The sequence below is a fragment of the Anabas testudineus genome, chromosome 2 (genome assembly GCF_900324465.2).
Source record: "Anabas testudineus chromosome 2, fAnaTes1.2, whole genome shotgun sequence".
In the NCBI taxonomy this organism is placed as follows: domain Eukaryota; kingdom Metazoa; phylum Chordata; class Actinopteri; order Anabantiformes; family Anabantidae; genus Anabas; species Anabas testudineus.
This window is the reverse complement of record NC_046611.1, coordinates 5,316,397-5,329,974: the sequence shown is the minus strand read 5'-3', so window position 1 is coordinate 5,329,974 and position 13,578 is coordinate 5,316,397. Positions and strand designations below refer to the sequence as shown.

Below are 13,578 nucleotides of genomic sequence, written 5' to 3'. Positions count from 1 at the left end.
ACTAAGGTCTCTGATCTGATTATTAAAGAATATGAGCAATAATGAAAGTAACAAAGATGTCAGCAATACTATGATACTGTATATGTCAATAATAAAACACAAACACAGTTACCTTATTAGTGGTCCCACTAACAACTACAAATGTGTGTCTGTTTCTTTGGAACTTGTACACTGAAAAGATCTTAAAATATGATAAGACATTCACAGGGGAAAACGAGAGGAGAGACTTTTATTTTAATATTAGATACTATAGGGATGATTGTCCAAGAGTAATGCTACTTTTGATTCTGGGGTTGTCTTGTTAATGTTATGTATTTCATATCAAATGGATGAAAGTAGACCATACAGATATCAAAGGGATCCTGTGTTAGGATTTACTTCAGTAAGTGCTTCAGATTTACAGCAGAGTAGCACTGGCTGCAGTTAAACAGGAGCAATATACTTTCATAAGGGGGGTGATTTAGATACAAGTAAAACCCACAACTAAAGCAGGGTCGTAGTTTAACACACACGTACTGTACTTGACACAAAAATGTCTATTGTACTCCAGTTAAAACAACTCATACAAAAACAACCACAGACTATAACAGATTCACTGTTCAAACCTACAGAAAAAACTACAGCATTTTATTGAGCAACATCTATTCAAATGTACTGTAAAACGTTTTTGCTGTTTTTATGGTTTATTATTGTATAGTTAACTAAATTAATCTACTATTTTTTGGCAGCCTATTTTGTTCAAGCATTACATACATAAAAATATGTATACCTGTAAATTAAATATTTGCAGTAACCGACAGTCGTCAACACTGTTTGTGAATTAGTTGTAAAGATGCATGTTGTTACCCAGACACCAGGCTACCTAGTCATAATTAGAATTTCTAATATAAAGTATTATAAGTAAATAATTGAGAAGTAAAGAAATACTAAAATCACTTTCAAACTTTCATTATTACATAAGGATTACCTTGCTTTATAAAATTAATTAATTTGCATTTGCACCATTTAAACACAAAGTGAACTGCTTCACCTCATATTTTGATTTGCATATTGATTTCATGACTTCTTTTTGACAGTGATGACCAAACCTTCACTCTTGTTTTGCCACGGTGCCATCACTGATGTGCTGTCAGAGCAGCATCTATGGTTGAACGCAGCAGAGACAGGAAGTGATCTCTCTCCTCACCTCTTTCTGTGGCACAGGCCCAGGAACGAAAAGGACCCTCCAGCAAAAAGGCATGACACACATCTACAGAAAAAGGATGATTAATTTTACTCTCCACGAGAATTCATTCACCAAAATACAATACTAAATACTGTCGAGTCCAAGAAATCTGCAATCTGCTTTCTCTACAAGTCCAAACTCACAGCGCGTGTGTGTGATCTCTCTGACAGCCAGGCTGGTGAGAGCCACAGAGGCCAGGAAAGTGTGTGTGCTTCGGTGAGTTAATGTGAAAGGTGTGTGATGCACATTTCGCCGTGTCAAAACCAAAGCATCATTAAAGAGGAAGAGGCCCACATCAGACACATGCTCAAAAGTCCTAAACACACAAACACAGAACGCTGATTATAATAATATTAATTATACAGCTTGCATTTAATAGATGCAATAATTTCCCATGTACAGTCCATACCATGTAAATTATGCTAATGGAATTATTCAAATACAATTTCTAGACATAACAGAATTGATCACTGAAAACAAGAATAATGCAGCAATAAATTGCGTTTTTACCTGAGAGAGTCTGGAATCTGTTCATCAGGACTCCTGAGCAAAGCAGCATCCTGTGTTATTATCAGCTGTCTGTTTCCTTCACTGAGGTTCTTCACACACGCGAGACACAACACACTCACTCACTCATTGAAATACAGTGCCATGGTTATATCAAAGGTGCTGAACAGTGTGAAAGTGTGTGTTCTTACTGGACAGCCTTGGATCATCTGCTGTGTTTCCTCCATCAGTGTTTCTCTCTCTGAGTTACGCTTTAACTGAAACAGAGCAAAACGTGTGTTTATATAAGTGTGAATATAAGTACATAAATTCTACTGTTTAAGAAATGCCACAGTAGCACTGACCGTGCTCTGTGTGGGTTTTGTACCTTGTCAGTGAATTCTCTGTAGTGTAGCATAGTGTTCAGGGCAGAGGACAAGTGTGTGTGGTCAGGGTGCCCTGGGTGTGTGTGCAGAGACAGAGCCTGAAGCAGAGTCACATACTGCTGTATCCTCAGAACTGGACACAGCAGCAGCTCCTGTAGGCTGAACAAAGCATGCAAGGTTTACAGTTTGACTGGTTTATGCTGTACAGCGTATTCTAATTCCTTTGCTTAAACAAAGAAATACTGGAAAAGTTAAATACTGTACGTTTGAGATTGTACAGTTCTGCAGTTTACCTCAGCATGTGTGTTGCAAGAGTTCGGTCTACTGTCTTCAGAAAAGCCCTGAAGGTAGGCTTTATCTCCCTGCACTGACACACACACAAACACACGTCAAATGTGACTATCTAGATATTGTATATCGATTGTTTTCTTGTGGACAGGAAGCAACATTTAAGGCCAATACACAGTGATCAATAAGCCATCAACAGTGTTGTGTCAGACAGAAACGAATTGCGTTTCACAATACTGAGTTATCCTAAGGTAACTCTAGTATAAATGCATTACAAAACACATTGTTGACTTTACCTTGTCAATGGTACGAAGAGCAGTGGGGTAGTTATTGAGGTAGTTAGTGTAGACTCTGAGACTTGAGCACATTTTTACAAACACATCTCCAACACACTGCTCTGCACTCCACTGCTGCAGCCTGGACTGTAAGTCGACCTGAAACACGCTGCGACAAACACACCTACAGTATCATGCCCACGAAGGAGGACACAATCGAGACAACATCATACAAATGTTTGTGTGCGCGTGTGTGTACCTGTTGAGCTCCAGTATTTGTGTAACAGGGCTGAAAATAATCTGGATGTCAGCGTAGCTGAGAATTGCTCTGTTGGAGTTCATTGCTGCTGTAAGAGGCTCCTGATACACCTTCAGCAGAGAGGAGGGGCATGTATCACTTAAATCATTTGGTTTTCTTTATTATATTATTAAAATGTATGAAATACAGTATAATTAATAATATAATTAAGTATATTTTTTTCACTTGGGTCCAAACATGTAATAATTAAACTACATTGAATCAAAGAGAGCTGATCTTTTTGTTTTGCTGTAAAGGTAAATAAATTGAGGCTGTACCTTCAGCACAGCACTCAGACTTCCCAAATACAAACACTCGCTGTGGTGCAGGTCTCTTGCAACTGCCCCTCTCCAATCTAACACTGTCTGCAGACAGAAAGAAAGACAACAGTTATAAATAGTTTGGTCCCTCCATGTTTTCACAAGTTCAACTTATACAAACCTGTGGTAGCTTAGCTATCAGACTGGAGCATCTCCGTGAGCTGTCATCTGCTTCGTTTCTGCTCTTCTCCTCTAAAGAACTTTCACTTCCTCCTTTCTCCATCCATTTTGTCAGGAAGGCGACAAGAAACTCTAAAGGTCTGGTCTAAAGAAGGAAAGAAATGAAATACTCTGATCGATACGATGCCTTTCTGGACAGGGTTTTATGTTAACTGTGTATTACAGAACGTTCTCTGCAGTCATCCTCACCTCTTCCTGTCTGCTGAGAGCAGTAATTCCTTCAACCAAAGCTTCACTTAGATCTTTGGACACAGGAAGCTCCTCAAGGCAGATCTTCTCACGTAGGAAATGACCTATAAATATATAAACAGGTTGTTCAGAGTTTAAAGGGAGGCAGGGTAGGCATCTAAATATGGTTTTAGATTTGCTTTGGCTGTAGGTTTAAATATATGGATGCAAAACCCACCTAAAGCTCGGCCCCTAGCTTGGAGGCTGACACGCTGTAGCTGTGACCCCAAGCGGCCCCTCAGGTCCCGCAGAGCTTCTTCCATCCACTGGGCTTGTCTGCACCAGTCCAGCAAGACATTCTCAAACATATACTGGAGCGCTGGGGCTGCTGGCTCCTGGTTCGATAGCCCAGTCGACACACGGCCATCAGACCACTCACTCAGGACTAGTGGCAGGAAAATGTGCCAACGTAATTAGTGAATGTAAATATACTAAACTGCAATTATAGAAACAATACTGACAATTAATGGAATAAAATCTCGGCCTGTCTGTGCTAGTTTTGAGGGGACAAAGAGCATATTCCAATATTTTTCAGTTGACGTGTCAGAGCTGAACAAAGCCTTATGCATGAGTGACTCACTGCTCTGGAAACCACCAGTTGCTAAACCCATCGGAGTCCGAACCTCCAGACCAGTCAGAGTAGAGAGATTCTGGACGAGAGTCACTCCCGACACTGTGTGAGAGGCAGATGAAAGAAAAGGCACTGAGTGGAAATTAGTGAGACAGCAGCAGAAACAATTAAGAGAAACAGATGACAGAGAAGTGTGTGTGTGTGCTCTAACAGTGTCTATCTACCAGACGTAGCCAGCGGGCAGAAGATGTCAATCCCTCCTCCTTCCTCAGCTGGTACCACCCAGCCACACAGCGTTTCCCAAAATTCTCTATGTTCAGGGGTGAGGAGAGTCCTCTCTGAAAGGCTACTTCCTGGAGAAGTAAAAGTAAAGCAATGTGGATTATTAAACTGAAAATAAATAACTAAAATAGAAATCTGAATATAAGGTTACTAATTTTGAGAATTACGAAGAAGAAGAAACTCTTCACCCTGCAGGATGTTAAATTTCTACTTTACATAATCAAGCTTTAAGTGTTTGTTCTAATGCATGGAATCAGCACATGTTCGAAAACATACACTGAGTCTCATTTCTTAAACAACCATGTCGTGAGACACATCCTGGGGTCGTGGAGGCTTCAATTTTCCAGGCAGCATAAAGATTGGACTCTGGAGCAACAGAAGAAGGTCATGTGGTCTGATGAGTCCAGATTTAACCTGTTCCAGAGTGATGGGAGCATCAGGGTAAGAAGAGACGCGGGTGAAGTGATGCACCCATCATGCCTAGTGCCTACCGTACAAGCCTGTGGGGGCAGTGCTATGATCTGGGGTTGCTGCAGTGGGTCAGGTCTAGGTTCAGCAGTGTTATGGGTCCAAAGTATGGGGTTAGCTGACTAACTGAATGAATAACCAGGTTATTCCATTAGTGGATTTTTCCTTTTCTAAGATGACAATGTCAGGATTCACCCAGTTGTTCAGGAGGCAGGACACATAATTTTCACACATGGATTGGGATGTGATGGAGAAGACTTGTGCAACTCTGGACGGGAATAAATGTTGTGACATTGCAAAAGCTTATTGAAACAATGCCATGGTGAATACAGGTCAAGCTAAAGGTGGTCCAAGGAAATATTAGAGTGTGTGACTTTTTTTGGACGGACAGTGTTTTTCATTTAAGGGACTCTGTAATTAAATTCTGTTATCACAGTCTTTAAATCAATAGAGTCAACACGGCTAGGTTCTAAAAGTCCACAAATAATGTAAAATTGATTTAAGATTTATGACAATTCAGCCAACTCTTAGCCAAGGAATGAGGAAAACCACAGACATGCACTATCATAGTCAAATAAGCCATGAAATGGTTTTAGCAGATGTGCTTCAGAGAGATTCACTTCTATCACTGTAGGATCCATTTGTTCTCAAACTAACCCCGATACACAGGATTATTAATTCTCACTGTGAAGTAGCTGAACTTCCTCTGTTCCTCCTGGAGCTAGCAGGCCCAGCCTCTGAATGCTCTGCCCAGACATAGCCCCCTTCACCTGGGTTAGGAGTGCTGAAAGAGTCCCTCTGTGGTCATAGAGAACCACAATCACGCCTGCTATCACACCACTCAGCACCAGCTGCAAAGACAGGAGAGAGATATTTTATCTTCCCAATGCAGTTTTTAAACGTTTATCCCCCCACATCCAGTCTTTTCTTTCTTTGTATCGTCTTCTATGGTTGACTGGGATGACGATAACGATTTGATAAGATTCCTATATCTTAATCTTACCTCATAAGCAGGAATCCTGTTGGATATCAGCAACAAGAGGGCAGGACCAGTGTGGTGAATGGGTGAGACTCTGTGCTGTGGTGCGGGTCTGTAGATGAAGGAGGACAGAGCTCCACTGGCTTTGTTTAGTCTTTCCCTTAACAAAAAAGAAGAGGTTTAGAAGAGGGCCAGTTTTTAATCATTGTTGAATTCTGGAGTCAATCAAAATGTTTTGTTTGTTTTAATCTTAATTTGAATAAGAAAGCTACAGATTTAATTTACTGTGTTAGGACTGTATCTGACTGCAGTTTTGGTTTTACAAATCAAAATGAAAACATATTTGACCTGTTTCTAACAGCTTCTGTTTAACCTTAAAAATATCAGTTGTGGACAATCACCTGAATGAACTGGAGGCCTGGACTCTTTCCACGCACTCAGCTACAGTCATGGACTGTTGTTTGTCCAGGCTGAGACACAGGCTTGACGACCAAGAGCTTAATGTTTTCCCAGCACTGGTCCTTCCTGTTTGCGTACTGCCGCCTCTGACCACTTCTGGTTTTGAGTAGCTGCCCCAGGCTCTCCTCGTTCTCATAGACAGACCTGCAAATACAACAAATATAAGTACTGGTCACTGATAGGGAACAATCCAGCATAAATGGTATCCGTTTCTGGTTAGTAGATCAGGAGAGGGAGGTGGTGAGGTGCAGTATAGCTAAAAAAGATATATATCAAGTCTTTCCACTCACTCTTCTCCTCCTGAAGTTTGTCTCTGATCATCTGCCTGATCCTCCTCTCCTTCCGCTTCTCTTCCTCCTCCTCTGTAGTCCGTGTGTTTTGTTGGTTGAGGGTCCCATACTGCTCAGCCGCCTCTCGGGGAGTGAGCCAGTCCAGCGTGGAGACACAGGAAACATAGTGGGTCTTCCACGCTCCAAACTCTTTCTCTGCCGGAGTGTAGGGAAGGAACCAGCCTCGTCTGATGCACCGGCCGGCCCAGAGACAGTCCTGTGTGTGGTAGCAGAACACAGTTTCATCTTTGTATAAAGGTCTGATCACCGGCCCACAACTTACTCAAATATCTCTTTCTATGGGGATTTCACCTGCTCAGCCAGGATCCTCCAGTGCCAGCTGACTTGGGCAGCGTTGCAGAGGTCACGAGGGGTGAGAAATGACATCACATACAGGGATAGAAACCGAGGCAGTACCACAGTGAAGTCCACTCTAGTCACAGGAACGGTCTCGTTCAGCAAATCCCTACAGAACCTGCTCAGATTAAGAAAAGTTTCATTTTAAACCCTTTAAATCTGTTACAAAACAAGCTGAGAACGAAGGCAATAAAGAGCATTTAATGAAAAGAGGTCTGAAGGTGTGCAGATTAATACTTTAATTTACAGAGTGGTAGAAAAGACCTTACTTGAGCTGTGAATTGGTGCAGCGTGTGAGCAGAGACTGTAGAAAGTGTTTTCTCTGCTTGTCAGACCACAGATCAAACCAGTGGAAGACAAGGTTCATCCTCTCCTCATATAACTGGGAGTAAAGAGGGAAAGAAACTTTAGACAATCATGGAAGGTCCATCTCACTGCATAACATCATGGCTTCGCTGCCAAAAGTTACAAACTGGCTTCCAAAGCACTGATGAAAACCGCTGTACTGGTAAAAGTCCAGATACATATTAGAAGTAAAAGCATTAAAACTAACAGTGTGATAACAGCTGAAAATAGTCAGTCTGTGGGGACTATTAATACAAAAACTGGGCCAGGTCTTTACTTTTCAAATACATCTAGGCTGTGTAGAAAAAAAAAAAAAAACAAGTTAAATGAAAAAGTTTCAAAATTCAGTAAATAGCTGTTCTAAATTACCTGCTTCATGTTATGTTGATTTAACAACAACGTATTTATTTCTCAGAAGCCAATTTAAGTCTTGGGTCCTATTATTCACACTAATAATATAGGAAAGTGAATGTTACTAGAATAAACAGGCCCTCACTTTACATGTAATGTCTAACTTAATTTCTCTGTTCACTCACATCAAACAGGACATGTTTATCATCAGGCCTGGATAACATTGGATGCAGGTTAAGCGTCTTGCAAAACCTTCAAGTGCAGCAGGTGGGTTCAGTAGTAAAACACGACTACAGAGAGGGACTGTTGTAAATGTCCCAATTAACCGAAGCTGAATTAAAAATAGTGCCTATCGTGTAATTATGATACGTTAAAACTCTTAATGCAACAACAATTAAGATAAAAATGTTGATTTTAAAATATATAGAATAGCAACATAAAGTTGTGTTAGACGGGATTTCTCAATACATGTGGTGTCGGTCACTGGTCCTGTCTGCCACCTGGTGGTCCTCCATCAAGAATAAAAGTAAGAATCACTAAAGGTTTCTGTGGTCTGGTTCTCTGACCTGCAGGTTGCTGGTCCTGTTGTTCAGAGGGGTCCAGGTGCTGAAGCAGGTGTCGGAGCGCGGTTCATAGTCTGATCCGCGGAGCTGCCACCGCTTCACCGAGTGGAGACTCGACTTCAGCCTCGTCTCCATCTATTTCACTCTGGACAAAAACTCCCTTTGAGAAAACGCTTCAGCTTCTGTTTTAAGTGAGATTTATTTCAGGACTGCGGAAACGTCCCGTAGGAGGATTTCACTGAGCTGCAGTAACCTTAGAGACGCATCAACAAAGGATGAGCGCATTCCTCCACACGAATAAGTAACGAGCCGCGTTCAGGCCTGAGATCATGAAAGGTTGTCAGCGTAAATAAAAGTGTACCATACCATACTTTCAGCTTAGATTTGTCCACACCTGTGAGTTCTTGTAGCTGTCAAACTGTTATAAAAGTGAATTTCTAATTTATAAGGGGATATGATTTGTGGATAACTAAAGGCATCTGAGCCACCTTCACCTGTCCCTTAATAACAATGTATTAAAACTATTATAACACAATTAACAGAACAAAACAGATTATTTTTTACAATAAGATATTTTAACCCACACCCCAAACAATCAAAATACCACTCACACACACATACATATTATACACAGACATTACAGCAACATACAAATAACTGAAGCAAGGCAATCCAAAGTAGTTTAAATTCATTTTAAAGCGTGTAGCCAGTAAAGTCAGACGACACATTTATTAATAAGTCAATAAAAATAAAATCACCAGTTAAAACATTTCAAAAGAATAAAACAATCCCATGTCTCCCAACAACAACTTGTTAAAATAAGAACTGACAAAATGAAGTAGAATATAGCACAATCAAAGCAGCATCAAATGATTATATCATCTTAAAACACAGAATCCAAACCTAAAATCTACATGTTCGATGGAAGTCGCAGTCTATGGTTAAAACCAATAAGGCAAAAATAGTTAAATTAAAAAATTAAGGCATGGTTGTGATGTCAACATTTGGATTACTCAGTAATCTATTTCGGTGTCAAAGCAACACACCAGTGATAATGTGCAGAGCGTTTTCTTTTCTATTTTTATTTTGCATGGATATGTGCAAATATATCCAACACTCAATAATGTGTTGGTAGAGATATCAGGCCATTCACATGTGCAAGAAATGATAAGCACATCACAAAGTGATGCATTGCTAGCTGTGATACATTTGAACTGATTTACCATACTTTTAGATTGGTATCAGGCTATTACTATGACGTCTAAAGTTGAGTTTAAAGTTATACTGTATACTGAGAATCAACTCTTAATATGTTTCTGTATCCATATTTTGATTCATGTAGCTCTGGGTCCTTAGTTTGTCATATTATAGACATGTGACAACAGATAAGAAGAAGTACAACAGAGTGAGTTACACTGTGTTGTACGTGTGGGAAAACTGCAAAATGAACAAGTTTGCCAACAGTTTTTCAGCTGCAAACACAGCTGAAAAAAAACAAACACTGAAGCTGTTCTTTAAAGGACAAAACAATGTGAGTGCTTTATATTAATATCACTTTGGTTAGCATTGTACTGCGTAAAGAGTGAACCAACTATACCTTGACTTTAAACACTGTACCCAGGATAAGCTTTAAACTGAACCGTACTGCAGGTCAGACTGTTCAAGATCTTCTCTGTATCTTATATTCTAGCTTAAAGAGAAACGACAATATTCTGTATCTGATTTCTTCTGATAGAAGAGCTGGGGGAATCCAGTCATTCCTCAGCAAGTTAATTATTATCATCTTCCTGCTTATTCTAGTAAGATTAGAGCTGTTTGCTACTATTACTACTATATAAGCCACTGTATTCAGCACTTACTCTATACACGATATACCGTCAGCGGTGAACAATACATCTGTTGGTTCATCCCTTTCAGGGCATCTTACAGGACATTCCTCACCCTGTGCAGACAGGGAACACTGATGAACAGTTTTGTGGTGATTTCTGTCATAATACTTCAGGGAAATAGAACCTACAATCTTGCTTCAACTCCATCTTATCCATTGCCCTCTCTTTAAGTGGTATAAAACAAAAAGCTGACAAATGAGGTCGAGAAGAGAAGGTAAAAATCACATGTTGGCAGTCTTTGGGGCCTCTTGGGTGTCGGCAAGGTTCAGTTTCTGACTGTAGGTGCAGAGTCAAGTAAAAATACACACAAGTTAGAAGATCTAAACAAGACCAAGCTGGTCACATAGGAACAGAAAGACGTTTTATTTTTTACGCTCTTTAAAAAAACACAATACAATAATAATAAGATGCCTAAAGACTGGTGAATGACAAATATCAAAAGGATACATGGAAGAACTCAGTTCCTCAAGCTGTGAAGAAAAAGAAAAATTTGATCTCATTAAAGATGTTAATAGTCTGTTTGGTCATTTTAAAATCACTTTATTCAGTTAGATATCACACAGCCAAGTAAAGAGTGAAAGAAAGAACATATACAAAGAGAATAAGCTAAATCCCAACTAGCTACACTACACATCACATTACTGAACAGCTTTGTCCAGAACGGCATGATGTAATGAGCTTAACATGCCGTATCACACAATGTTCTACTGCAGAGCTGTAGTTTTCAGTGAATACTCAGCCATATTGTCTCATTGGTAAAAGGATAAAGTTAAAACAGTTCATTCTACAAATACTACAGTCTTACATTAAGAAGTAACTTGTCCATGTTGGTGTCACAGGCCGTTTTCCTCTGGTCTTCTGGCATTTCATCTACTTCACCATACAGGTCAAAGTGCAAACGGGCCAGCTTCTCCTGCATCTCTCTCACATGCTCCATCTGGTCGATGGAGCACTCATTGCCTAAGACAAAGAAAACATGTTTACTAAACACACAACAGGGGGTGATTCAACCACACAATTAAAAGAAATTAGCATTTGTCTTGAAAGCTGTGTTTTGGTGAAGTCTAAATTACCAAATGCTTGTAGTTTCCCTGAGTGGAAGTCATTGAGGAGACTGAGCAGGCCGTTCTCCATCTCTTGCACATCTGAAACATCAGTGAGGAAGGAGTGCTGGACGATGGGAGCTGCCTGGCCCTGGTTCTGATTTGCTTTCCCACCCAAACCCAGCTTATACCTGGGTTTATCTCCCCTAGAAAATGAAAGCAAAATATAGTAAAATCACCAGATATTAGTGTTCAGTTCCGCCGATCACTCTCAAATACTTAAAGACATTAGATAAAAAGCTGTGTTTGTACGTTTGCTGCCTCCTACTCTTGCCCTTTTGGCTGGAGTGAGTCCCCGTGTTGTGGCTGTAGCCGAGGTGCCGTCCCCCGGAGGAGCCGCTGTTCTTCCGGCCAGAGCCACCGGTCGGAGCCGCCGTGTTGGTGGAGCTCCTGGGGTTTTTTCTCTTTAGCTTTCGCTCCTCCATAACGTCATGTTACGGTGCTGGTTAGTTAGAGAGTAAAGCAGAAAAACATGACACCAACCACAGCAGCCAAACCAACAGCTACTCACGCAGAGACATCCTGACAGCTATGAAGTTGTTTCGTGATAACGCTGTCGTTAGCTCCCTCTGCTAGCTAGTCGGCTAATCTTCATATTTCGAAGTATCCACCAAAGTTAAAAACTACAAACATAAGCCGATAAACATATTTACTCAAACTTACAGCTCAGCAAATCCTATGTTCCCCGTAACCCCGACAGGTGGTCCACAAGCTTAAAATATTGACAAAACCATGACAATTTCCCTATGAAACCAGCAAGCTACTTAGCTAGCCTGCAAACAAACTCCTACAGAGAGAAAACTTCCTGTTTTGGTAAAGACACAACCGGAGCCAACGAGGGACAAAGTACATCTGTTCTACTACGTCACTTATGAAATTACAGTGTTTGATTTAATAGGGATTAAATGTTGTAATTAAATTACAACATTTAATGACTATTATTGATTCTGATGCTTGATTGATATTGCTTGGAAAATATGGAACTATGAGGTCTTTAAGTCAAGATAGAGCTTGATTATTATGTGCTTTATATGTTTGGAGAAGTGTTTTAAATTAAATTGTGGATTTTACCGGGAGCCAATGAAGATAAGCTAATGTAGGAGAAATATGATCTCTCTTCCAGTCAGAAATCTGGTCGCACCATTTTATATTAGCTGGAGGCTTTTTAAGCAGTTTAAGCATAATATCAATAGTGAATTACAATAATCCGGTCTGGAAGTAACAAATGCATGGGCTCGTTTTTCAGCATCACTTTGAGACAGGATGCTCCTAATTTTATCAATATTTCTCTGGAGGAAAAAGGCATTTCTAGATATTTCTTTCATGTATGAAGTAAAGGAGATATCCTGGTCAAAGATAACTGCAGAGAGGTGTGTAAGACTGTGTCTCTGCGTCCTGGGCTCCACTCTCATATGTCAGGGTTTAGGTCGTTTAATAAACTCCTGCCATATTTCTGGACAGTAGAGACGTAATATCTAAAGTGGGATGTAGCCCACGTGGTTTGTGGGACACCACTCTTAGACTTTTTTCATTCATTCATTCATTCTTTTTCTTTCTCTGTGTACATTTGTGATACTATTGTCACAGAGACTTTGGCTAGAATGCAGACACATAATAAATTAAATCAGCAGTCTATCACCAAGCAAAGCAAAGTATTAAAGTCCTGGTTTCCCCTTATGGAGCACATTTTTATTGGCCTTTCATTATAGATTAAACTGTGAATGCAGTGTAATAATATGAAGTAAACACAAGGGGGAGCTAAGTGAACATCTAATGTTGACCCCCCCACTCTTGTTTTCGTGAATTAAGTCTTAAAAGATAATAAAGAAGTAGTAGAAGCACTTTAATCAACTCTAAATTATATTAATAATTACATTAACTTAATTCAAGATGTCCATTTAATCAATGACCAAATAAAATATTTATATACTGAATGAGGATTACAGTTTATTTTGGGGTCTGTAGGTGACAATTCTTCAACAATAGTTGTTTTATGAATGATACAAGCCGTCGCTATAGCTGTAGCTATTGTCCTCAAGCTGCAAAGGTGTTTTATTATGTTACCAGAGTTTCTGTTTTTACTATGTAACTATTAATAAATGATACCTAAGGGTTGATTATTTACTCATCCTTACTTAGACAGGTACCATATCATCAGTTCATAACTTGCCATTGTATCAGAATGACATGAATTGT

General features: G+C 39.9%; 2 protein-coding genes across 2 annotated transcripts; both read right to left on the bottom strand.

Moving 5' to 3' along the window:
• Positions 1–223: 223 nt before the first annotated feature.
• Positions 224–8,976, bottom strand: LOC113164535 (epithelial cell-transforming sequence 2 oncogene-like). The gene is made up of 21 exons (XM_026363875.1): positions 8,394–8,976; positions 7,401–7,513; positions 7,087–7,249; positions 6,736–6,991; positions 6,388–6,589; positions 6,011–6,146; positions 5,693–5,858; positions 4,482–4,610; positions 4,267–4,359; positions 3,865–4,071; positions 3,648–3,751; positions 3,400–3,543; positions 3,237–3,323; positions 2,920–3,029; positions 2,682–2,829; positions 2,391–2,464; positions 2,100–2,256; positions 1,924–1,989; positions 1,736–1,824; positions 1,369–1,541; positions 224–1,249 (listed from the first exon to the last, which is right to left on the bottom strand). Exons 1-21 carry the CDS (start codon positions 8,523–8,525, stop codon positions 1,116–1,118), a joined length of 2,883 nt encoding a protein of 960 aa, XP_026219660.1. The 5' UTR covers positions 8,526–8,976; the 3' UTR covers positions 224–1,115.
• A 119-nt stretch (positions 8,977–9,095) lies between these two features.
• Positions 9,096–12,184, bottom strand: ccdc28a (coiled-coil domain containing 28A). Its single transcript, XM_026363876.1, has 6 exons — positions 12,046–12,184; positions 11,635–11,824; positions 11,353–11,528; positions 11,085–11,239; positions 10,727–10,749; positions 9,096–10,555 (listed from the first exon to the last, which is right to left on the bottom strand). The coding sequence occupies exons 2-6, from the start codon at positions 11,805–11,807 to the stop codon at positions 10,501–10,503; spliced, it is 582 nt and encodes a 193-aa protein (XP_026219661.1). The 5' UTR covers positions 11,808–11,824; positions 12,046–12,184; the 3' UTR covers positions 9,096–10,500.
• Positions 12,185–13,578: the final 1,394 nt, after the last annotated feature.

Coding starts and splice junctions, on each gene's coding strand:
- ccdc28a (XM_026363876.1), bottom strand. CDS start 11,807: ATGGAGGAGCGAAAGCTAAAGAGAAAAAACCCCAGGAGCTCCACCAAC. Junction 11,529..11,634: donor AAGAGTAGGAGGCAGCAAAC/GTACAAACACAG, acceptor TTCATTTTCTAG/GGGAGATAAACCCAGGTATA. Junction 11,240..11,352: donor AGGGAAACTACAAGCATTTG/GTAATTTAGACT, acceptor TCTTTGTCTTAG/GCAATGAGTGCTCCATCGAC.
- LOC113164535 (XM_026363875.1), bottom strand. CDS start 8,525: ATGGAGACGAGGCTGAAGTCGAGTCTCCACTCGGTGAAGCGGTGGCAG. Junction 7,250..7,400: donor TGCACCAATTCACAGCTCAA/GTAAGGTCTTTT, acceptor TAATCTGAGCAG/GTTCTGTAGGGATTTGCTGA. Junction 1,990..2,099: donor ACAGAGAATTCACTGACAAG/GTACAAAACCCA, acceptor GCTCTGTTTCAG/TTAAAGCGTAACTCAGAGAG.